Here is a 25,237-nt window from a genome sequence, read left to right on the forward strand (position 1 = left end):
TCAAAATTAAATTCTTAGAGGGTGCATTTCCTATAAACCAAAGCATTGATCAATTTTTTTTATACCTTATTTGATTTAGAAATGATCATTTGACGAAACAAAACATGTATTAAAAAAGGATTGACCAAAGACATAAATTTTTATCCCCTACACCCTACCACATCATGATACAACATTTTCAATAGTACAAACTATTAAAAATATTTTTAATTTTAAAAAGACAAACTATTAAAAGTATTAAGAAATATTTTTTGTATAATTGTATCCAAACAAACTAAATTATTTTTTTAAATAATTTTTTTACAATAAACAAGTATAAAATAGATTTTAATTTTTAATAAAATCTCTAAAAATAATCTTTAAATTATAGAATATCAAAATCATTTATGACTTTTGTCAAAAGAAAAAAAAAATCATTTATGAGTATTTTTGTTCGTAAAAGTTAAGGTTAAGTAGGTCTCTGTGAACTCAACACAAAACATAGGTTTAGCTTATGTTTGGTAACAAAGTACAGTGGAACAGGGTGAAGTGGTTTTTGTTCCGACTGAAAGAGGTTATGGCACGAGGCTTAATCCTGTCATCATCACCAACATCACTCTCTGCAAACACTCTACTATCTTCCTTCTCCAAAAACCTATCAAAAAATTTCAAACTTTCACCGTTTTCTCACCTTTTACACCTTCCAAAACCTTCCTCTGTTTCATCACCATGTTGCTTCACAGTGTGTTCCTCCTCTTCTTCTTATTCACAGCAATGCTCAATTGATATGGTGAAATATAGACAAGTTTTTTCTAGGAGAATGGATATGGCTGGAATCAAACCGCACCATAGAATTGGTTAGCTTTTTTTTTTCCTATCACTCTTGTTCATGGTCATACAAAGAAAAAATTAATCTTTTATGGGAAATTTTGATGTTTGTGTGATTTGGAGTGCGTCTTTTTTGTTGTATTTGTAGTTTTTGTTAGAATCCATGCTCAAAGTCAATATGATGGTAAAGTATAATGCTCACACGCATAAAAATTCAATATTTTTTGAGAATTTTGCTATTTGTGCTACTTGGAGTGTTTGTTATATTTGTAGCATTTGTTAGAATTCAAGCTTAAGGATAATGTGATGGTATATGGTTGTATGTTTGGTTCCACTTTTGGAGAAGACAAAAATGATTCTAGAGGTGTAGAGATGTTCTCATGTTTGGTTCGGTGGTGACAAGAATTGATTTTGAGTTAATTGATTTTGAAAAAGTGATTTGAAGGTGGAGTGATTTATGTTTGGATATTATTCATGTAAAAGTATGTTAACAATAAATTTAAAATTTAAGTGTAAAAATAAATTTTAGAATCAAAAGCTCCAATTTCTAGCTTCAAGTTAGAATCAAATCTAGAGGCAAAATCAATTCTCTTCAAGGATATCCAAACATGTCAAAATCTATACACCTCGAGAGTCAATTTTGGCTCCTTCAGAAGTGGAACCAAACATACCCTTCTTGGTTCATCCTCACACAGAAAAATTTAATCCTTATTGGGAAGTTTTGTTATTTGTACAATTTGGAGTGTGCCCTTCTTGTTATATGTGTAGCTTTTGTTAGAATCCAAGCTTAAAGTCAATATGATGGTAATTGGTTTTTTAGCACATTGAGTCATTTGGAAAGCTTATTTAGGCTCTGTTTGGATATACAACTTAATTAGTTAAGTGCTTATAGCATTAAGTATTTGTGTATAAGCTCTTAATAAAAAGGTAAAATAGAGTCAAACGACTCCCATATAAGCAGTAAGTTGTTTCCGTAAGCTCTCTCAAAAAGCCTCACAAGTCGCAAGTAGTTATGTCAGTAGATAAGCTCAAATAAGCAATCCAAACCAGTATAAAAAATATTCGATAACATAGCTATAAGTTGTTCTCGGCATATTTCAATAAGCTTTAAATCTATAAACTTTAAAGATATTTGATGACATATCTTTAAGTTGCTTTTAGTCTCTGTTTGGATAGACAACTTAATTAAGTGCTTATAGCATAGGCATTTATCATTTAAGTGTTTATGTATAGTCTATTTCGATAACAAAAGATAAAACAAAGGCAGATTGTTTTTGTATAAGCTATGAGCTATTTTTATAAGCTATCCTGGAGAGCATGTTGAAATAAGTTGAAAACAACTTATATAGACATGTCGTCGTAACTCATAAGTTGTTTCAATAAGCTCTCCCAAACAGTCTCACAAGTGCTTATGCCAGTAGATAAGCTCTAATAAACCAATCCAAAGCTTTATAGACCAGACTTCTTGCATAAATAGTTTATGAATAAGGATTGAATTTAGTTTCTAAGAGCGATTTGTTGAATAAGTGCTTAATTTGTTAATTGCCCATATGCTAGTGATGCAAAAAACCTTTTTTTTCTTCCTTTTTTTCTTTGCATTGTTTATTGTCTGTGTGATGCTATTGTGCTTCTTTTCCTATCAGCTTTGGGAGTCTCTGGTGGTCCTGACAGTATGGCACTCTGTGTGTTAACTGCTGGATGGAAAACTGCTGGTGTTAATTCTGTTAGCACTGACAGTAGTGGTTTCATTGACGGTCTGTTGGCAATAATTGTCGATCATGGACTACGTGCAGAGAGTAAAGATGAGGCCAACATTGTTCGTAACCGCGTTTCTCAAATGGGTAGGTCTAACTTGGCTGTTTTATATAGTTTGGAAATGTGATTTGAGTTCTTGAACTTATTCAAACTATGAACTTTTCTGACCTAAACACTTCATGCAGGAATCAGATGTGAGATTGTTAATTGTGATTGGCCAAGTGGCAAGCCAAAACAAGGTCAATTGCAAGAAGCTGCTCGTGACATGAGGTTATTGCATTCAAATGTCGTGTTAATAAAATATTAGGCCTCGTTTATTTTCTGAGAACACTTTTTCAGTTTTCATTTTCTAATATTTATGTTCATTTGTAATTGCTAATAAGGAGATTTAAGACGTATGTAGTGAACAGTTGTGATAGGGAGAAGATGAAAGAGAAGCTAGGCAGAATTTGTTTTCAGAAACGATATAAATAGTGTTTTTGGTATTTTAATTTTCTTTTTTAAATGCTAGACCTGTTTTCAAAAAATATAAAAGAACACGATGAAGAAAATATTAGATCTATATTCTCTTATGCCTATAAGTTGAACTGAAAATGGAAACAGAAAACATGAAAGTAAACGGGCCCTTAGATGTTTGTGCTGGGAATTTCGATAAAGTGTGCTAATTGTGGATTTTAACTTCTTTGGACTTTAGGTACCAAGTCTTTCATGATGTCTGTGCCAAACACCAGATTGGAATGTTGTTTATTGCACATCATGCTGATGACCAGGTTTAATTGGCAATACTTTATGTTCAATTTTTTTTATTCTTCCATATTATTTTCAAACGAGACTAAAATAAGATTGGAGTTTTTGAAATACTTTGAGCCCTTGTGGTCGTAATCGTAAGTGATTAAAAAAAATTGAATTTTTGAAGGCTTGTTCAAGATGTTAGACATGTATTCATTTCTGAGAAATTATGCAGGCCGAGTTATTTATTTTAAGACTTTCTCGAAATAGTGGTGTGCTTGGACTTGCAGGCACACCTTTCACCTCCCAGATTTTCCCTATGCATACACATTCCTACTGTCAAGTTCCGGCAAATCAAGGCATCCTTCTTGTGCGGCCTCTTCTGGAATTTTCAAAGGAAGACATGTATAAGGTTGGTACTTGATATTTGTTTATTTATGTATTGTTCATTTTTTCCCATCTCTTATTGGAATGTTTACATGATAATTTTAATCATCTTCGTTTATCTTCACAGATATGCCGAGGAGGTACCGAAGAGTGGGTAGAAGACCCAACAAATCAAAACCAGTTATTCACACGGAATAGGATACGAAGGGAACTTAATCACTTGTCATCTTGTAAGTTGTGATGTTGAGCATTATGATTTCTTGAATAGTATTTCAAGTCATTGCTAAGTTCTTCTGGCCTACATTCTTTTCTGGTTTTAATAATATGGGTGAGTAATGGCTCTGAGTTATTCAAATGATGGTTTCTTATTTTTTCAGCAGCATTTAAGTCTGAACTCCAAAGAGTGATTTCTGCATGTCGAAAAACACGTACATATGTCGATCAAGTTTGCCATAGCCTAATACATCATGCTGTGGTTATCAATGACGTGAGTATCATTTAACTATTTATTCTATTCATTGCATTTGCCTATTTGAATTCTACTTTATGTTGAGTGTGGCATTTCTTAAGTTTATATAATTGCATTCTATGGAATTTTACTCCTGTCCTGATTCTACGATATTGGTTATTTTTGCAGCATGGATACGCCGTTATTGATTTACAGATTCTTTGTCCTTCTAAAATTGAGGACATGTGCCTGATGAAATTTCTTTCCTTGGTCTTGCAGGTACTTATGATCTTATACATGAAATTTTTGTTTTGTTTGAACCTTTATTTGTATGTGCATACTCTTCTAGTCATAATAATGTTCAAACTTTATTGTTTCAGTTTGTTTCACAAAGACAGAAGCAAATAAGAGGTAGTGCTTTGAAATTGCTAATGAACTACCTACGTACTTTCCTGTGTTGCATAGGTGCGGGTACGGGATACGGCATTTCTCAAAAAACAAAGCTACGGGTACGTTAGGATAATTTTTTTTTAATTTAAAATAACATTGCATGAGAAAATTATATTGCTCAAATGACGACAAAAATTCAACCCAAAAAAAATTACGACGCTAAAACATCCAAATTGAAAAACTAAAGTACGGGACAAAACTTAATATCTATGCATGAATAGGAAAAATCACACTCCAATAGTGTCAATATCACTATTTCCTTCCTCATATTCAGTAAAAAGACTAGCTTCCATGCTAGGTTCATCCAGAGAAAGACTAGCAACCTCAAGAATACCAGCTCCGTCAGATAGATTCCATTCATCTCCACCAATATCCCACATTATTGTTTCTCCTTCATTATAACTTTTACAATTTCTCGAGAGAAGACGAAGATTTGTATGAACAAAAACTAAATCTTCTGCTCTTTTAGGATCGAGTCTATTTCTTTTCAATGAGTGGATAAAAGAATAAGTGCTCCTATTTCTCTCAGCACAAGAAGAAGAACTTGGTTGTGAAAGAATAAGTGCTCCAATTTCTCTCAAGTTTGAGTTTTATAAAAAAACAAAAAAAAACTATAATTGCTATTAATTCTCATAAAAGCCTCATTTTCTCCAAAAAAAAAAAAAGAAGAGGATATACGTACCCTTCCAGTACCATTACCGTACCCAACCTTAAAAAACAAAAAAATAAGATTGGTGCTTCATGGATGCGTACAGTACGCGTACAGTACTTGTACCAGTACCCGCGCAGTACCCGGCACTGGTACGTTTAGCAAAATGGAGCACCCATGCTTCAGAGGTACTTTCCCATGCAAGGTAAATCTATTTACATCAAACTGCTTTTTTCCCAACATTATCATACAATTTCATCAAACATCGTCTTAGCTGTATACATGTCTGAAAGCTGCGTAGTATCGGCACCTTATATCGAAAGCCTGTCCGTGTCAATGTCCGACGCTCACACATCACTTCCACTTTTTTAATTATTATCGGCGTCTACGTGTCAGTGTCATGTCCAATGTCAGTGTTTTTAACTATAACTATTCGATAAATTTCAAATTTTTACTAATCTTTTTGTCCATAATTATGCTGTAGAACTCGATTTCTGCCGCTGGTTGTTACCTTTGTCCGGATCCTGGTTCTAAAGGGTCCAGAGTCCTAGTTTGCTGTTCTGTTGACATTGCTTTACCTTTAAAGATGGAATTTGCTGAGACATGCTCTTTTAAACAGCATGAGTATTGTGTTGCCGATGAGTTGGAAAAGATTATAGAAGATGAAAAATCAAATTCAAATCACTTGGTTCTAGATGCATCAGATGTCCACTTTTTGGATGTGAACCCTGAATCAGTTCTGGATGAAGCTAAAAGACTAAACATAATCAGTGAACCAACCTACAATAGCATTCTTGTACTGCAGAAGCAGGAAACCGACCGCTTCAGGTCCAAAGTTGGAGCCATTTCTGACCTCACATCAAAGCATGAAGTTAAAAATGCTGCCACTTCGGGCAATTCGCTTCAGCCGGGGCAGTGCTGTTACTTCATGGATCGATTCATGCTAACATGGAAGTTGAATGATAAAATGGATAGAGGCGTACTTTCCGATTTAGTTGATTATGGCATGGATTTGAGTGGAGAAGTCAGAAACTTTTGTTGCACGTCTTGTGTGGTTGGTCGTGATCAGGTTCTTGAAGTGCGGCATATGATTGAATCTGATTGGCTGTATCTTGCTGAGTTATCGAAGTATTCTCTTTCCAAAAACTTCACAGAATATGAGGTTATGTCAGCAAATGGAAACACGAAGATGATGGAGAAAACAGCTCCATGTCTGCACTATGCCAGTGTATCAGCAAAAAAGGCCCTCGTTTTGTTAAAATCTATCCCAGTTGCTGCAAGGAGAAGCTTGCCTGTTCTGATCAATCAACATGGAAAATTAATAAGCATTCCCGTAAGTTAACCTCTCTTACTATCATAGCGATTTTCTCAACTTTTTTTTGTAAATTGTCCTATTTTATCTGTAGGAATAAGTTACAGTTGCAATTGGTGCTCTCTAAATACCGATATTTCTTGATAATTAACTTGCGTAACACTGCCACTACAGAATGAAGGAGTGTCTAATATTCGACACGTGTCAGTGTCCGACATCGACAAGTTTAGCTACATTAAACCACTTCAATTTTCTTAAATATTATTAAGAGAGTTAGTTAATGTTGTCAGTTTCAGTTAGTTGTTAACTGATAACTGTTTAACAGTTTAGTTAGTTTCTTAACTGTTATTCTGTTATTTTCCCTCTAGCTAGAACTTCATCCTTGGTTTTATATATGATGAAGTTCCTCCATGTCATCATAACACAATTTTACAATAATGAAAAGTTCATATTTCTCTCTGTAAAGTGTTAACTTCAATAATTATTATTGGTGTCTAAATATTTTCAGTGTCTTATATCGTATCCATGTCAATGCTTCATAGATTGTAACCAATAATCAGATCACATCCTCTCTAATAATTTAACGCTTACTATTTTGAATTTTTTTTCTGAGTTCAGCACTTGACATTTGGAATCTGACTAAGCGTCTAACATTCTTCATTTTTCAGAGTGTCAATTTCAAGCATTGCTCTTGCTTGATGGTGCACGTGGAATATAAGCCGAAAATTCCACTTGGAGGAGGTCATAGCTCATTCATATAGGAAAAAAAAAAAAAAAGACACGACACTAAATATCATGATTGCAAGGATATTTTGGTGGTTGATTATCCAATTTGAAGTGAGAAAATTTATTGAAACCACCCTTGACCCAACACATTTCAAGTCAACCGAAAAGGGCACGTCGAAAAATTGAACAATGTCCTAGCCACGGTCACCAGAAGCCATAACTTGCCAGTAGAACATGAGCTTATTAGACGGTGATTACTGACAGAGCCTTTTAGGCAAGCTGGTAAAAAGGGTGATGGAGATTTCTTTAGTGTTCATCATGGAAGATGCTTAACAGGTTCTATAAGGAATGTAGATTGGTTTTGTTCATGTTCTTCATCCAGGACTCCAGATGGAAGTGGATGCTCAAACTGTGCATGGCAAACCTCTTCTAATCTCATTGACTGCTCTTTCTTAGTAAAATATGATTTGGTCAATACAATTGATTACAAAGGTCAAATAATTGAATGTCATGTCATGTACATTATTATCCATCAATAATGTATAGACTCCAAAATTTAAAATAGCAAAACAAAAACAATATTCTGATGATATATTAATAAAAATGTGAGGATTACCTTTTTTGCTAGAGTACTTTGAGCAAACGTTTGTGATAAGCAGATACATCTCATTACAATCAAGTGGTGACAAACAAGGGCAGACCCACATAGGCTTGAGGGTATGCACATGCACTATAAAATATTATTATTTTTTAAATAAATTAAGTGTGATCGAAGTATTATATGATCATTTATCATGTTATTTCAATTTTTTTTTACCGTGTTTGTAATTTGAAAAGGAAAAGTTAACTCTCCCCACCCTTTTCCTCCTAAATTCTTCATCCAAACACACCCTACGAGTTGTTTGGTATCACAATAGGTATGTCGGGATCAATACGATGCATCATGTTTTAGCACAAGCTTTTGAAAAGTCACGGCGGGTCACTGCAATTTTGACACACTTAACCTGATATCAAACGTATGCAAACTCGAAAAAGTTACTTCAAATAAAGCAACTCTACTACAACAACTTATTAAATTGATAAACTGGCGAGTTAATCAGAATGTCTATATAATCTCATATTAAAATGCTTTGTAAACCATTAAAAAAAAAAACGCTTTGTCGTGAAAAACTATTTTCTAATATTTATGACTTACGAGAAAAGAGTAAATTGTTTTCCTATACCAATTTTTTTTTTATATTTAAATGATCATTAAACACATAAAATTAAAAAGATTATCAGTTTATCTGGAGTTAAATATCAAATTTAGTTGCAGATTGATTTTTTTTTATTTTATTTTATAGAAATAAGTAGATTTGGTTAATATTAGAATTTGGATAAGTTACAAAATTTGATTGGACGATGGTTCAAAAGTTTTTTTTTCCTTACACACACCCAAACTTATCCGATAAATAAAAATGTTATCCACCGTAATAGATAGGTTTGCTTATTAGGGTGAAAAGTAAAATTGCGCCAACCAAATATTATAAGTGATCGATCGCTATGATTGAAATACTAACTGAAATTTCTGTCTCAGGCATTGTTATAACGGTCCATGCATGCCATTGGATATGAAAAGACTGAGCCACTAAAAATAGTCCCACATTGATCAAAAGGTGTAATATGACATTGTTTATAAACTTCAAAGTGTCTTACAATATAGAGTTGAGATTAACCTATATGTAAACATATTCCTGTTAACATCAGGTTTGATCTTAAACTTTTTGTTTACTTAGCCATTTTTTAAATCTAAATTTATGTCATTAATTTTTATGCAAGATTGTTTTCTTGATTTGATATTATAATATTTTTAATCATATAAAATATTCTTCAACTTTTATAGAAATAAGTAGATTCAGTAAATACTTAAATTTGGATAAATTACAAATTTGATTGGACGATAGTTCAAAAGTTTTTATTTCCTTACACACACCCAAGCTTATCTGATAAATAAAAATATTATCCACTGTAATAGATAGGTTTGGTTATTAGGGTGAAAAGTAAAATTGTGCCAACCAAATATGATAAGTGATCGATCACTATAATTGAATTACTAACTGAAATTTCTGTCACGGGCTTTGTTTTGACAGTCCCATGCATACATACCACTTGATATGAAAAGACCGAGCCACTAAAAATAGTCTCACATTGATCAAAAGGTGTAATATAATATTGTTTATAAACTTCAAAGTGTCTTACAGTATAATGTTGATAATAACCTATATGTAAACATATTCTTGTAATCTTGTTAACATCAAGTTGTGTCAACATTTTTGTTTACTTAGCCATATTTTTAATCTAAATTTGTGTCATTAATTTTATGCAAGATTGTTATCTTGATTTGATATTATAATATTTTTAATCATATAAAATATTCTTCAACTCTTATAATATTAATTGTTCAAACTTGTATTGTTTTAGTATGGCAAATAAGAGGCAGTGCTTTGAAATTGCTAATGGACTACATACATAATGCATACTCTTACATTTTATAAAACATTTTCTTTACATACAAGTTTGGAAGAGATTATCTCAGATTACACTGATTTTTTAACCTATCTTTTAAGGTTACACATCAGCATATTAGGTATAAATATATGATTATGCATTTGTTTGGATTGATTTATTCAAGCTCGACTTTTATAAGAAATTTTGAAATTGTTTGGGAGCATTTGGAAATAATTTATGACATGTCCATAAGCCGTTTATAGCTTATTTTCATATGTTCTCTGGGATAACTTGTGAAAACAGTTGTAAGCATATATTGTTCTAGAAATAGCTTACATGCAGTGCAAGTAACCAGTTTTTCTAAGAGAATTGAGGAATTAAGAGAGAGAAGAAGAGAATGTTCTATTGATTGCAAACTTGTTATTCTCATTAGCAATGAAAGGGGTTTACAACAAGCTTATATACGTGCTTATTTACATTACTTGCTTACTAAGAAATCAAAACAAACTAACTAACTTTGCTGCAAAGTAGCTAACAGCTATAACAAACTAAGTAACAACTTTCTATCTTACCCAACTTTGAGTTTATCTCAACTAACTTGAATTAAAACTAACAGTGATGTTACTTCATGGATCGATTCACGCTAACATAGAAGTTGAATGATAAAATGGATAGAGACGTACTTTCCGATTTAGTTGATTATGGCATAGATTTGAGTGGAGAAGCACGAAACTTTTGTTGCTTGACTTGCGTAGTTGATCGTTATAAAGTTCTTGAAGTGCGGCACATGATTGAATCTGATTGGCTGTATCTTAACGAGTTATCTAGGTATTCTCCATTGGAAATCTTCGCGAACGGAAACACGAAGATGTATTTGCACTATGCTAGCGTATCAGCAAAAAAGGCTCTAGTTTTGTTAAAATCCATCCAAGTTGCTCCAAGGAGAAGCTTGCCTGTTCTGATCAATCAACAAGGAAGATTAATAAGCATTCCAGTAAGTTAACCTCTTAGGGATTTTTTGAATTGACTTATTATCTATGAAGCTCCGATACCCGACACGATACCGATACGGCGATACGGAAAAATTTGAAAAATTCCCGATACAATACGGCTCGGATACGTTTAAAATATTAAATTTAAAATTAAATATATAAATGCACAATATATAACATTACTAAAATTGATGATAAATTACCATTCAAATTACTCAAAATGAGCAAACAAGTGACATTTACATATTCCTTCAAAAAAAAGTGACATTTACATATCTTAAGTTAAGTACTGTTATAAAAGGACATCATTAGTACTATCCAAAAAAATCATCATCAGCACTACACAAAAAGGACATAGTTTAGCTATTCATAAAGAACATCATAGTCCAACATTCACTACTTAAGAGGAAACATGGATTGTATCGGTCTCCTCTCCTCCGTTTCCATCATCAAAGAACATTGTAGCCTCCAACTCCGGTTCATCTAAAGATAACTCAGCTAATTCAATTCCAACTCCAACATTAGTATGCACATAAACCAAATCTTCAGCCCTTTTTGGATCCATTTTATTTCTTTTCAAAGATTGAATAAAAGAGTAAGTACTCCAATTTCTCTCAGAACATGATGAAGAACATACCTGAACTCCTTCACCAGCAATTTTCAATAAGTGAAATCTCGCTATAGAGTATGAACTCCTCACCTCTTTTTGACAAAAGTTGCACCTCCAAAGCTTGTTTCCACCTGCAGAATCATTATTCTGCACAACAGTGACAAATCTCCATAGTGGTTTACTATCATCTTGGGGTTCTTTTGAAGCAAACGAACTAGTAACCCCTTGGAGCAATCGGCAGGTAGAAAGACCGGAGGAGATCAGGAGAATCGCTGACGGTGAGAAACTCAAAATGAGTTTCATTCCAGATCCATGTTTTTTAGAATGAGGGAGACAGCTGCACTTCCACTACTTCTTATTGCTTATTTTATTATTATTCTTCTTATAAAATGTAGTCTGTTAAGTAAAAGCTAAAATAATAATAAAAAATAGTGTACACGTATCGAATGAAGTATCGGTGAGTTTAGCCGTATCGGTTGTATAAGTTAGCCGTATCCGATATGTATCGGTAATTTAAATATTTTTTAAATTAAATTAATTACCCGATACTTCTCTGATACGCGTATCGGAACGTATCGGGACGTATCGGTATCGGATACGTATCGGATACGATACTTCGTGATTTTTGGAGTATCGGGGCTTTGGAGCTTATTATAGTTTATCTACTAGCATAAGTACTTGCAAAAATGTTTGAGAGAGCTTATCAAAAAACTTATGACATGTCCATAAGTTGTTTTCAACTAATTTAAGATATCAAATAGCCTAAAGCTTATATAAAAATATTTTGACTTATATACATAAACACTTATATGATAATCATTTATGTTATAAGCGCTTAATTAAGGTGTTTATCCAAACATGACCTTGCTATCATAGTGAGTTGCTCTTCTTTTTTGTAAATTACCCGAATTCGTATACAGGAGGAATAGGGTACAAATGACTTCTTGTAACCAAATAATTACACCACATCCTCTCTAATAGTCTAGTTCTTGTGTCGAGGGAATCTGACTAAGTGACTATACATTCTTCGTTTTTCAGAGCGTCAATTTCAAGCATTGCCCTAGCTTGATGGTGCACGTGAAATATAAGCCGAAAGTTCCACTTGGAGGAGGTCATAGCTCATTCATATAGAAAAAAAAAGTAGAGACACAACACTAAATATGGCAAGGATATTTTGATGGTTGGTTATTCAATTTGAAGTGAAAACATTTATTGAAACCGCCTTTGACCGGACAGATTTCAAGTCAACCAAAAAGAGCCCTCGAAAAATGTAACAATGTCCTAGCTACGGTCACCAGTAGCCATAACTTGCCAGTAGCACATGAGCTTATTAATTTGGTAAATGCTACTCTGAAAAAGGGGTGATGGAGATTTCTTTACTGATCATCATGGAAGATGCTTAACAGGTTCCATATGGAATGTAGGTTGGTTCTTGATCTATAATTAAGCTCTTGCACACTAAAGTTCATTCAGGATTCCAGATGGAAGTGGATGCTCAAACTGTGGCAAACCTCTTCAACCAACCATGAAGTTGTCTACTTCTAATCTTATTGATTGCTCTTTCTTAGTAAAATAGTATGATTTGGTCAACACAATTGATTACAAAGGGCAAATAATTGAATGTGATGTACATTATCATCTATCAAATAATATATAGACTACCATGTTTATTTTTGTAATTCTATTTGAGACGTGTTAGACATTAAATTTGAGTATCTCTTCAAGGTGGGATTCAAAACTTGGTTATGGTCTAGACGCCATTGGTGTCTAGATTCCCGTGTTTACATTGAAGGTGAGAAAAACACAAGAAGGGGGGTTGAATTGTGTTTTGAAAAATTCTTCTTTTCTCCTAAAAACTGAACACACTGATCAGAAGCTAGGTGAGACAGCTTCTGAAGTGATAATCAGAATCTAAATGCAGCGGAATAAAACAGAGAGAGAGAAGAAGAACGACACAAAGCAATTATACTGGTTCCTTCCACAATCCGGAAGTAGTCCAGTCCCCCTTGCACTTCCAAGGAGATTTCACTATGAGTAATATCTGATTACAAATGCTCAAGCACACAAGCAAGAGACTTCCAATGCTCAAGCACACAAGCAAGAGACTTCCTTTGCTCAAGAACACAATCAAGAGACTTCCTGCTCAAGCACAACTGCTAGAGACTTCCTAACTAAACAAAATTACACAGAAAATTGTTTAAGGTTGAACACTTGATATACAATCAGAGGTGCTCACAATACAAATCAGATACAGACTCAATGGACTTAAGAATTTCTAAGATATGACTTTGAGACACAGAAATTCTAAGTGAATGCAGAACAATTTCAGCAGAGGTTTGGTACTTGTGAAAATCTTGTGAGTCTTTCGTTTAGCGTTCTTGCATTACCAATTCTCTAGGTCTTCACTCCTTTATATAGAGGTGTGAAAGAGACGTTATGAAATTGCCAGCACACCAAAGAGTCGTTAGTGAAGCTTGATCTTTCACCAATGATCTTTTGCCTGATTTGGTTGTTGTCCTATGAAGAACCAATTTGAAATCCATTCCTTATCCAAAGGAACATATATGCAGGCGAGACCGTATTCTGGAGCTGTTTTCTTGTCTTGAAGCGTGGACACAAAACAGAGTAGTGGAGAACGTGGTTGTACAATTCGTACAAAGTACAATGTCAACGCTTTCGTCCAAAATGCAAGCACAAGCCTTCAAACACCTTTGAAATGACCGTTGCAAAATTCCACTAATCCTTTGTTTGTGTTTTCGAATCCAATGGACAGCTTTTGCATTGATAATTCTTCAATTCTTGAATCTTTTGCAAATCCAGTTGAGATTCAGCTTCTGGTGAAATAGCTTCTGATGATATGACTTCTGCAGCTTCTGATGACGCAGCTTCTGATGATGTGGCTTCTGGACCTCTTGTCTTCAGAAGCACTATTCTTCAGGAGTGGCTTACTTCAGGAGCGCTATTTCTTCAGGAGCAGCTTGACTTCAGGAGCACTATTTCTTCAGAATCATCTAAGCTTCATTTTCTTTTGCTCTTTATTTGCTCATTCAGAACCAATGATGATGTAACTTTATAATTATGGTCCTGTACACTTGAACAAATATTAGCTAGTCCAATTTACAATTTTTAATACCTTGTTATCATCAAAACTCTTTAAGGTTCATTGTTAAACACATTTTGTTCCAACAATCTCCCCCTTTTTGATGATGACAAACAAAAGTATTTAAAATTGATCAATTGTTGTTAATCTAATTAACAAGTTGACTTTGGGGTTCTGAGGTTTGTAAGCTCAAACTCCCCCTGAGTCTGATAGTATTTAAGGTGAGGTTTGTAAGCTCCCCCTAAGTTCTATCCAGGTTAATTAAATTCATTTTTCGCACAATAAAGAATATCAGAGCTTAAAAACAAAATTGAATCATTGAAAGAATTAACTTATAGATAAGAAGAATGGTTCAATTAATTTTACTTGAATTTTGATACTCCTTCGTTCGTTCATAGCTTATACCAATAAGGTAAAAAAAATGATAGAAGTTTTTCAAAAAATTTCAAATGCCATTAATGGGGCTCAGAGCCTTTAAATACTTGTCACATATACTCCCCCTTTTGTCATTATCAAAAAAGATAAAAATAAGCATAAAAGACAAAAAGATTTGAGAAAAACTCAAACAAAAGAGAGTATACAAGAAATTAATTAAATAAATCAGATCAAAAATATATGAACATGAATATCTAAAATATCAGAAGCAGCTAAACAGTCAGAATCAGTAAGCATTCAGAAGCATAGAGAAATAAAACACGATGGTTTCAGAAGCAAGGACTAGGAATTTAAAACAAACAACAAACAAAAAGGAAAACACAAGGGTGTGCAACTAAGGGTTGGTTTGTTGTTGTTTCTTCATCTCCTCCATTTCTTCAATCTTCTTCTGCAACAGTTCTTCAAGCTGTTGTTGCCTCTGGAGAAGAGCCTGTTCCCTTTCCTTAGCTTCTTGCTGCTGCTGTGCCATCTGTTTCTTCAGAAGCTTACACAACCTTGCTTCTCTGGTCAAGTAATCCGTTTCTAAGAAGAAAGGCTGGTTTGCCAGGAGCAGTGTAGAACTTCTTACTCTAAGACTCTGATTCAGATTTTCCATTAGCCTTCTGACTGATGCTTGCTTGACTCTGATGCATTTAGCCTTGATCTCTTCAATAAACTCAGCTGCCCGGTTCTGAAGAGATGTCCAGGAGTCTTCATATGCACTTGTGAGATCAATTGTCCTTCGTTGATCCACAAGATTATGCAATCTACTAAGGATTGTCAGAAGCTCAGAATTAATATATCCAGATTCCAGGATGTTTGTGGGTGGTTGTTCAAGGATTTCAAGATCAGAATCACTGATTTCCAAATCTTGAAAAGGGTTAGGAATTGGAATGGTAAAGTGTGTTTGAGTGTTTGAAGATGAAGGCTGGTCAGAGGCAATGTGAGTGGTAGAGGTTGAGACTTGAACATTGACTAGAGAGATGTCAACATCCATGGGAGTTGGTTGTGGGGAGTGTTTAATTTCAGTTGGTGGTTGTTGTGGTGAAGTTGATGTTTGAGTGTTGAGTTGGGGGTCAATGGTAGCTGTTGGTGATTGTGGGGGTGTTGTGGGTTTATGTGGTTCAGGTGTTTGTTGATGAGGGTTTTCTAAAACAACGTTTTCAGAAGCAGCTGCTTCTGGAGTTGTTTCAGAGGCCTTTTCTGAGGTAAATTTGTCTATAGGTAACTCACCTGAGTAGTGGAGAGCAAGATTGTCTAAGACAGAAGTGTCTTCTATTTGTTCAGGTACTGATGGTGAAGAAGGTGAAATGGAGATAGAGGTGACTGGAATCTGGATTACCTCAGCTGCAGGGCCAGCTTCAGAAGTGATCTTCTGTGGACCAGCAGCTTGAGGAACTACTTCTGAAGTTCCCTCTTCTGGAGCATCTTCCATAAAAATCATCATTTCTTCATCCTCATTGTCTTCAGTAGACTTACCAGCAATGGCTCTTACTTCAGCCAATTTCTCTTTGAAGTACCTATCACAATCTTCCATTCCCAAGGCCTTGAGCTTTTCATCTCTTTGATGAGTGTATTGTGCTTTTAGATCCTTTTTGTCTGAAATAAGTTCAGAAGCACGTTCATCTGCCATCCTTTTCCTTATTGGAGTCATCTCAACCATAGGACTCACAAGTTGAAGGGGAGCCTTCTTCTTCTTCAGCTTGGGATCAGCCTCTTCTTTCTCCATTTCTTCAAGAGCTTCCTCCAGCTGCTCTTGAGTGATTACCAAGTCTGCCTTACCTTTTCTTCTCTTCTGAGGAATAGAAGCAGCACCAATCTTCTGCATCTTTCCTTTATCCTTGATAGAAACAGGTTTAGCTTCAGACTTAGCAACTTTAGCAATAGCAGCTTCTGACTCAGTACTGGTTCTGGCCTTCTTTCCTTTAGTAGGAGCAGCATCAGATTCAGAACTAGTTCTGGCCCTTTTCCCTTTAGGTGCATCAGAAACAGCAGCTTCTGACACAGCAACTGCTTTGGCCTTCTTGCCTTTCCCTTTAGCAAGAGCAGCTTCCTCCTGAGACCTCGCATCTTCCTCCAAGACGTACCCAGCTACTAATCTAGCTAAGTGTTCAGGATTACTTTCCTTAACTATGGAAGGAAAGTCCCTGATAATCTCAGATTCTTCTGTGGTCAACTCCAACCATTTCTCATCTTTAGGAGTTGTCTTGAAAAAGTGCATTGAATGCAAAGTCTTGCTACTGATAGTCTTCTCTGCAGTAGAAACTTCGAAGCATTTATCAGAAGCATCCCTTGTTCTTCTCAACAAATCCAGCACTTTCCCTTGATAAAAGATCTCAGAGAGCAATCTTCCATAGGGCACTTGTTTCCTTCCTTTGACTGTGCTTTCATTAATAGCCCAGCAGAGATGATCCAATACATATCTTGGAAAGTTTATCTTTTCCAGATTGGTCATGAAATAGATTGCTAGCTTCTGTTGGTTGTTGGGTTGATCAGACCCACCTGCTCTTTGAAAGAAGCAATCGTTGCTGAATTTCACCAACATTCTATTGTGAATCTCCATTTCAGAAGGCTTAGCATCTTTGTTTCCACCCAGAAGAGTGTTGTAGTAGTTTTGCAGCAGGACATCATCCTTCTTAACAATTTCTTGAAACCTTCCTTCTGCATCCATTCTACAAGCTTTAGCAACTATCTCCTCTGTGATGATTACAGGAATACCCATCACTTCAGACCTTATCTCAAGGCTACTGAAGGAAGTGGGATTCAACTCAATCTCCTTCTTTCCTTTCTTCGACCCAGCTGGTTTATCCGCTGCCTTCACAGGCTTTCTATTGACAATTTCAGCCCTTAACCAGAAATCTTTGACCAAGTTCACATATGTTGGCCTATTTAGCATGTTGAAGTATCCAGACAGTTTCTGAATTTCTACATAGCCTTCCATGTTCACTTCGTACTTCTTGAGTGAAGTGAAGTCTACTGGCGATTCAACTTGAACTATTAAGGATTCCCATGGAATATCCATAGTCTTCTCTTTGTAGATGGACTCAGATTCTGGTACTCTTTGCATGTTTGATGTAGATTCTGAAACTTTTGAGCTTGATGATGCCATTTGATGATTGACGAAGATTTGAAGAAGATGAAGATTTTAGGGTTCTAAAGTTGAGAGAATGCGCTTACTTCGCAAGAGGTTTGAGAGCAAATGTGTTTGTTGTGAGTGAGTAGTGTGTGAATTGTCAAAGTGTTAAAAGTAAAACGATTGCAATTCAAAAGAGACAAACAAACATAACATTAATGACAAAATTGGGGGCGCGTGAAAAGTACTTTCAAAGCTATTAAATCATCATTGCCCTTTTAGTTATACACCAACACATACAGGCCACGTAAGAAGTTCACATAGTAACTACCAAGTTAGTGGGCCAGAAGTTACTTTTTAAAAGGTAACTTCCAACGTTTCCACTAATTCAACTATTCAGAAGCAACAAATCCAGCTTCTGGACTTCAGATGCTGACGTCATCATCAGAAGCGAGTTTTTCTCAGAACCTCAATAGAGAGCTTCTGATGGACTACCGCTTCTGAACTAACTTCAGAACCTAAAATCCTATTCAGGAGCAAGCAAGCATTTAATCAGATACAAAGTGCATGTTCAAATTTTTCTTTATAAAATCAAATCTTTCAACAGTTAAAGGCTTAGTAAATATATCAGCCCATTGATTTTCAGTATCAATGAATTGTATATCTAAAATTCCTTTTTGAACATAATCTCTGATAAAATGGTGTTTGATTTCAATGTGCTTGGCTCTTGAATGCAAAATTGGATTTTTAGACAAACAAATAGCAGCAGTATTATCACAATAAATGGGAATACTGTTAGCAGTTATCTGATAATCTTCCAACTGATGTTTCATCCAAAGTAGTTGTGTACAACAACTTGCAGCTGAAATGTATTCTGCTTCTGCTGTAGACATAGCAATAGTTGTTTGTCTTTTGCTAGCCCAGGATATAAGATTATCACCCAGAAATTGACAATTGCCACTGGTTGACTTTCTTTCAATCCTATCACCAGCATAATCAGCATCACAGAATCCAATTAGCTTATAATCTAAGGATTTCCTATAAAGGAGTCCAAGATTAGTTGTTCCTTTCAAATACCTGAAGATTCTCTTGACAGCAGTCATATGAGATTCTCTAGGATCTGATTGGAATCTTGCACACAAGCATACACTGAATAAAATATCTGGCCTAGATGCAGTGAGGTATAACAAAGAACCAATCATACCTCTATACAGCTTCTGATCTACTTTAGCTCCTTCATCTTCTTTGCTTAAGGTGCACGTAGGGTGCATTGGAGTGTTCATCACTTTACAATCTTCAAGTTTGAACTTCTTCAGAAGCTCCTTTGTGTACTTTGATTGATGAACATAGACTCCATCTTTGCATTGATTGATTTGAATGCCCAGGAAGAACTTCAGCTCTCCCATCATGCTCATTTCAAATTCATCCTGCATTAACTCAGAAAATTCCTTGCAAAGAGATGCATTAGTAGAACCAAATATTATATCATCAACATATATTTGCACAACAAGAATATCTTTCTCAAGGGTCCTTCTGAAGAGTGTAGTATCAACCTGTCCTCTTTTAAAGTCATTTTTGATTAAGAAATTACTTAGTCTATCATACCAAGCTCTGGGAGCTTGTTTCAAACCATATAGTGATTTCTTCAGTTTAAAAACATGGTCAGGATATTTAATATCCTCAAATCCAGGAGGTTGCTTGACATACACTTCTTCTTCTATGACACCATTTAGAAAAGCACTCTTGACATCCATTTGATATAATATTATGCCATGATTAACTGCATAGGAAAGAAGTAACCTGATTGCTTCCAATCTTGCAACTGGAGCAAACGTTTCAGTGTAATCAATGCCTTCTTGTTGACTATACCCTTGTGCAACAAGCCTGGCTTTGTTTCTTGTTACTTCACCTTGCTCATTCAGCTTGTTTCTGAATACCCATTTTGTTCCAATAATGTTCTTGTGCTGAGGTTTGGGTACCAGATCCCACACATCATTTCTTTGAAATTGATTCAACTCTTCTTGCATAGCTAGGATCCATCCATCATCTGAAAGTGCTTCATCAACTGTTGTAGGTTCAATCATTGAGATTAGTCCAATCATTGACTCCTCTTGTCTGAAATGTGATCTTGTTCTTCTTGGACTATCTTTGTTTCCAATGATTAGCTCCTCAGGATGTGAAGACTTGTGTTTGAATGTGTTTCTGGGAGGATCTGCTTGATGTGAGCCATCTTGTGCTTCATCAGAAGCAGCTTCATCTTGTGCTTCTGATGTGGGTTCAGCTTCTGGACTATCTTCAGATTCAGCTATCTGATCAGGTTCTGGAGTAGCTTCAGGAACCTGTATCTCTGCAGAACTTTCACCTTGCTTTGAAGTTTTATCTTCAAGCTCCTTGTCATCAAATTTAACGTGCATAGATTCTTCAACACAAAGTGTTTCTGAATTATACACTCTGTATGCCTTTGACCTTTCAGAGTAACCTAAAAAGATTCCCCTTTGGGCCTTGGCATCAAATTTCTTTAGGTAGAGCTTGTTGTTCAGGATGTAACATGTACATCCAAATTGATGAAAGTAAGAGATATTGGGTTTTCTTCCTTTAAAGAATTCATATGCTGTTTTCTCCAAAATAGGTCTAATATAGATCCTGTTTTGAACATAGCATGCTGTATTCACTGCTTCTGCCCAAAAATGTTTTGGTAAATTGTTTTCATGAATCATGGTTCTGGCCATTTCTTGTAAAGTTCTATTCTTTCTCTCTACAACCCCATTTTGTTGTGGTGTTCTAGGAGAAGAGAACTCATGGAAAATTCCATGTTTTTCACAAAAAGCTTCAAATGGCTCATTTTCAAATTCTCCACCATGATCACTTCTGACTTTCAAAATTTTTGATTCTTTTTCAGATTGAATTTGAGTGCAGAAGCTACTGAATACATCACACGCAACATCTTTACTCTTTATGAATTTCACCCAAGTCCATCTGCTGTAATCATCAACAATGACTAATCCATATCTACTTCCATATAGGGATGCAGTACTCACTGGTCCAAATAAATCAATCTGGAGTAATTCTAAAGGTCTTGAGGTTGAAACAATGTCTTTGGTTTTAAAAGATGATTTCACAATTTTCCCTCTCTGACATGCACCACAGAGTGCATCTGAATGATAGTCAATGTCTGGTAGCCCTTTCACAAGTTGTAACTTACTAAGCTTAGAGATTAACCTCCAGTTAGCATGTCCCAACCTTCTGTGCCACATCCATTTCTTATCATTCACTGATAGTAGGCAAACTACCTTCTGATCAGCCAGTTCAGAAAAATTGATTTTATAGACATTGTCAACTCTCTTTCCCTTGAACACAATGGATTTGTCTTTCTTGTTGATTACTGTACAGTTGGGTTTTTCAAAAAACACATCATAACCATTATCACAAAATTGACTAATGCTCAAAAGGTTATGTTCAAGACCATCTACCAACCATACATTATTAATTGAGGTAGAGGAATTACCAATAGTTCCTGTACCTATGATCTTGCCTGACTGGTTGCCCCCAAATTTCACATTTCCTCCCTCTTTCATTGTTAGGCTGAGGAACATGGACTTGTCTCCTGTCATGTGTCTTGAGCAACCGCTGTCTAGGTACCATGATCTTTGCTTTGGCACTGCTCTTAGACATACCTGCATCATTGACATTTTTAGATTTAGGTACCCATTGTTCTATGGGTCCTGGAAGGTTAGTACTTAAGGCTTTACTTTTCACTTCTTGTACCTTGTGCTGTGAGTTGGGTTGCTTCTGATTAACCATCACCTTAGGTTTTGGTACTTCAGAAGCAGTAACTATCTTCTTCTGAAACTTAGACTTCAGAACCCCAGATTTTGGTTTCACCAGACTCTGAGGAATAGGTTCTGATCTTTTCAGGATCCTGAACTTTGAAGTCTTGGAATCAGATTTGATCATAGCCTTTGACTTAGAGTTCTTTGGCGTTGAAGTAATCTTAGCCTTAGGACTAGAAGCTTCAGGTTCTGATTGAACAACAGTTTCCAACTCAGCCCCTTCTGGTACAAAGAATGTTTTCAGACCTTCCTTGATGCATTCACAACAAGATTTTAGATTGGTTTTCTCAAGTTTCACTTCTGGAAAACCAATTCCTCTGCCATTGTTCTTGTAAATGCTATAAATCATAGAAGCTACTCTGCTTCTGTCAATGCCAGATATAATAAAATCTTCAAGAGCAATTTCATGGTTACTTAAAGGTTTTTCTTTACACTTTTCTTGTAGCTTCTGACATAAGAACCTGAGCTGATCTTCATATGTTTTACACATGAAGTCAAAGCCCCTAAGTCCTTGTTCAGAAGCTTTTAGATCCAATAGAGTTGATTTTTGCTGTTGTACCAAATCAGCATATTTTTCTTTTAAATCCATCAACTCATTGGTTCTTACTTCAAAATGTGTAAGAAGTTCTTTAAGTGACTCAACAAGTTCATCTCTGGGAATTTTGGAATATACCTCGTTTTCATCTTCTGAGTCTGAATCTGATCCAGCTTCTGAAGTTGCTGTTGCTACCAACCCAACAGCTACCTTTGCATCTTCATCAGCTTCCTCTTTATCAGATCCAGATTCACTACCCAAATCATCCCAGGTTGCCATTAAACTCTGCTTAATCTGCTTCTTGAGTTTGCTTGGTTTGAATGTAGACCTCTTTGACTTGTCCTTTGACTTTTCTCTTTGAAGATCAGGGCATTCAGCAATGAAGTGTCCAGGCTTCTTACAGTTGAAGCATCCCTTCTGATCTTCTTTCTTTGAGCTTCTGGAGTTACCCCTTCTGGAGAGAAACTTTCTGTTCTTCTTGGCCAGATATTGAAGTCTGTTTGAGAGCATGGCCATTTCAGCAGCATCTGGTTCAGAATCTGAACTTGACTGTTCTTCCTCTTCAGATTCAACCACTTTGAGAGCTTTTGATGACTTGCCTTTGGATGGAAGAGCTATTGATTTACTCTTCTTAGTAGACTCATGTTCATTAAGACTTAACTCATGAACTTTGAGAGAACTAACAAGATCTTCGACACTTAAAGTGTTTAAATCTTTAGCTTCCTCAATGGCAGTCACTTTTGGTCTCCATCTGGCAGGTAAGCTTCTGAGTATCTTGCTTACATGATCAGAAGCAACATAGCTCTTCTTTAGAATCTGTAGCCCAGAAACTAAGGTTTGAAACCTTGAGTACATCTCCTCAATAGTTTCATCATCCTTCATCTTGAATAACTCATACTGATGTACAAGCAGGAGAGCCTTTGCTTCTTTGACCTTCTTGCTCCCTTCATAATTTGAACAGAGAGAAGCAAACATAGCTTTAGCAGTGGATTTGTCACTCATCTTCATATACTCTGCTTTGGGTATGGCAGTGACAAGGGCTCCTCTGATAATATGATGCTTCTTGTAAAGTTTCCTCAGTTCTGGAGTATGTTTCTTTCTATCCACAGCAGCTCCTTCTTCATCAAGGACTAAATCACCAACACCATCTTCCAGAATATCCCATAATTCTTCATCCAGGCTCATGACGTAACTGTAAAAGTTGGTCTTCCACCAAGAGAACTCTTCAGCATCTCCATTGAACTTTGGAACTTTTCCAACACTGGTTTTCTTACTATCACTATAATCATGTGAGACATGTTTATAGCTAGTATCACTAGAACCAGTAGGAGGAGGAGTAGACATGTTTTTCTCAGATCTTTGACTGTTGCACGGTTAAGTGTTACACAACAGACCAAGGCTCTAGATACCAATTGAAGGTGAGAAAAACACAAGAAGGGGGGTTGAATTGTGTTTTGAAAAATTCTTCTTTTCTCCTAAAAACTGAACACACTGATCAGAAGCTAGGTGAGACAGCTTCTGAAGTGATAATCAGAATCTAAATGCAGCGGAATAAAACAGAGAGAGAGAAGAAGAACGACACAAAGCAATTATACTGGTTCCTTCCACAATCCGGAAGTAGTCCAGTCCCCCTTGCACTTCCAAGGAGATTTCACTATGAGTAATATCTGATTACAAATGCTCAAGCACACAAGCAAGAGACTTCCAATGCTCAAGCACACAAGCAAGAGACTTCCTTTGCTCAAGAACACAATCAAGAGACTTCCTGCTCAAGCACAACTGCTAGAGACTTCCTAACTAAACAAAATTACACAGAAAATTGTTTAAGGTTGAACACTTGATATACAATCAGAGGTGCTCACAATACAAATCAGATACAGACTCAATGGACTTAAGAATTTCTAAGATATGACTTTGAGACACAGAAATTCTAAGTGAATGCAGAACAATTTCAGCAGAGGTTTGGTACTTGTGAAAATCTTGTGAGTCTTTCGTTTAGCGTTCTTGCATTACCAATTCTCTAGGTCTTCACTCCTTTATATAGAGGTGTGAAAGAGACGTTATGAAATTGCCAGCACACCAAAGAGTCGTTAGTGAAGCTTGATCTTTCACCAATGATCTTTTGCCTGATTTGGTTGTTGTCCTATGAAGAACCAATTTGAAATCCATTCCTTATCCAAAGGAACATATATGCAGGCGAGACCGTATTCTGGAGTTGTTTTCTTGTCTTGAAGCGTGGACACAAAACAGAGTAGTGGAGAACGTGGTTGTACAATTTGTACAAAGTACAATGTCAACGCTTTCGTCCAAAATGCAAGCACAAGCCTTCAAACACCTTTGAAATGACCGTTGCAAAATTCCACTAATCCTTTGTTTGTGTTTTCGAATCCAATGGACAGCTTTTGCATTGATAATTCTTCAATTCTTGAATCTTTTGCAAATCCAGTTGAGATTCAGCTTCTGATGATATGACTTCTGCAGCTTCTGATGACGCAGCTTCTGATGATGTGGCTTCTGGACCTCTTGTCTTCAGAAGCACTATTCTTCAGGAGTGGCTTACTTCAGGAGCGCTATTTCTTCAGGAGCAGCTTGACTTCAGGAGCACTATTTCTTCAGAATCATCTAAGCTTCATTTTCTTTTGCTCTTTATTTGCTCATTCAGAACCAATGATGATGTAACTTTATAATTATGGTCCTGTACACTTGAACAAATATTAGCTAGTCCAATTTACAATTTTTAATACCTTGTTATCATCAAAACTCTTTAAGGTTCATTGTTAAACACATTTTGTTCCAACATACATGAATTAATTGAATGTAATCACATGTGTTGATGTCCTAGTATCAAACCCTGACATATGTCGGATATCAGACACGTCTTCTATTAGAAGTGTATGTGAGTAGATCATCAAGTACTTCCTTTTTCATTTCAA

At 35.7% G+C, this 25,237-nt stretch overlaps 1 protein-coding gene and 1 pseudogene across 3 annotated transcripts; both read left to right on the forward strand.

Annotated features, from left to right (window-relative positions):
- Positions 1-480: 480 nt before the first annotated feature.
- RSY3 (Adenine nucleotide alpha hydrolases-like superfamily protein) lies at positions 481-7,892 on the forward strand. Of its 3 annotated transcripts, none has more exons than XM_085720065.1 (11): positions 481-836; positions 2,451-2,648; positions 2,748-2,832; positions 3,257-3,332; positions 3,527-3,703; positions 3,806-3,908; positions 4,056-4,165; positions 4,316-4,405; positions 4,507-4,635; positions 5,710-6,558; positions 7,206-7,892. In XM_085720065.1, exons 1-11 carry the CDS (start codon positions 494-496, stop codon positions 7,296-7,298), a joined length of 2,253 nt encoding a protein of 750 aa, XP_085576191.1. In that variant the 5' UTR covers positions 481-493; the 3' UTR covers positions 7,299-7,892. The 3 variants fall into 3 exon arrangements, with proteins under 3 accessions (XP_085576191.1, XP_085576193.1, XP_085576192.1); XM_085720067.1 differs by having other exon boundaries at positions 5,845-6,558; XM_085720066.1 differs by having other exon boundaries at positions 4,059-4,165.
- Positions 7,893-10,417: 2,525 nt separating this feature from the next.
- LOC146918427 (uncharacterized) overlaps positions 10,418-25,237 on the forward strand; it is a 72,714-nt pseudogene continuing 57,894 nt past the window's right edge.

The sequence above is a fragment of the Medicago sativa genome, chromosome 6 (assembly GCF_051527215.1).
Source record: "Medicago sativa cultivar Bolivia chromosome 6, Bolivia_mono, whole genome shotgun sequence".
NCBI classification, from domain to species: domain Eukaryota; kingdom Viridiplantae; phylum Streptophyta; class Magnoliopsida; order Fabales; family Fabaceae; genus Medicago; species Medicago sativa.

Coding starts and splice junctions, on each gene's coding strand:
- RSY3 (XM_085720065.1), top strand. CDS start 494: ATGTTTGGTAACAAAGTACAGTGGAACAGGGTGAAGTGGTTTTTGTTC. Junction 4,166..4,315: donor ATGCTGTGGTTATCAATGAC/GTGAGTATCATT, acceptor TTATTTTTGCAG/CATGGATACGCCGTTATTGA. Junction 6,559..7,205: donor GAAAATTAATAAGCATTCCC/GTAAGTTAACCT, acceptor TTCATTTTTCAG/AGTGTCAATTTCAAGCATTG.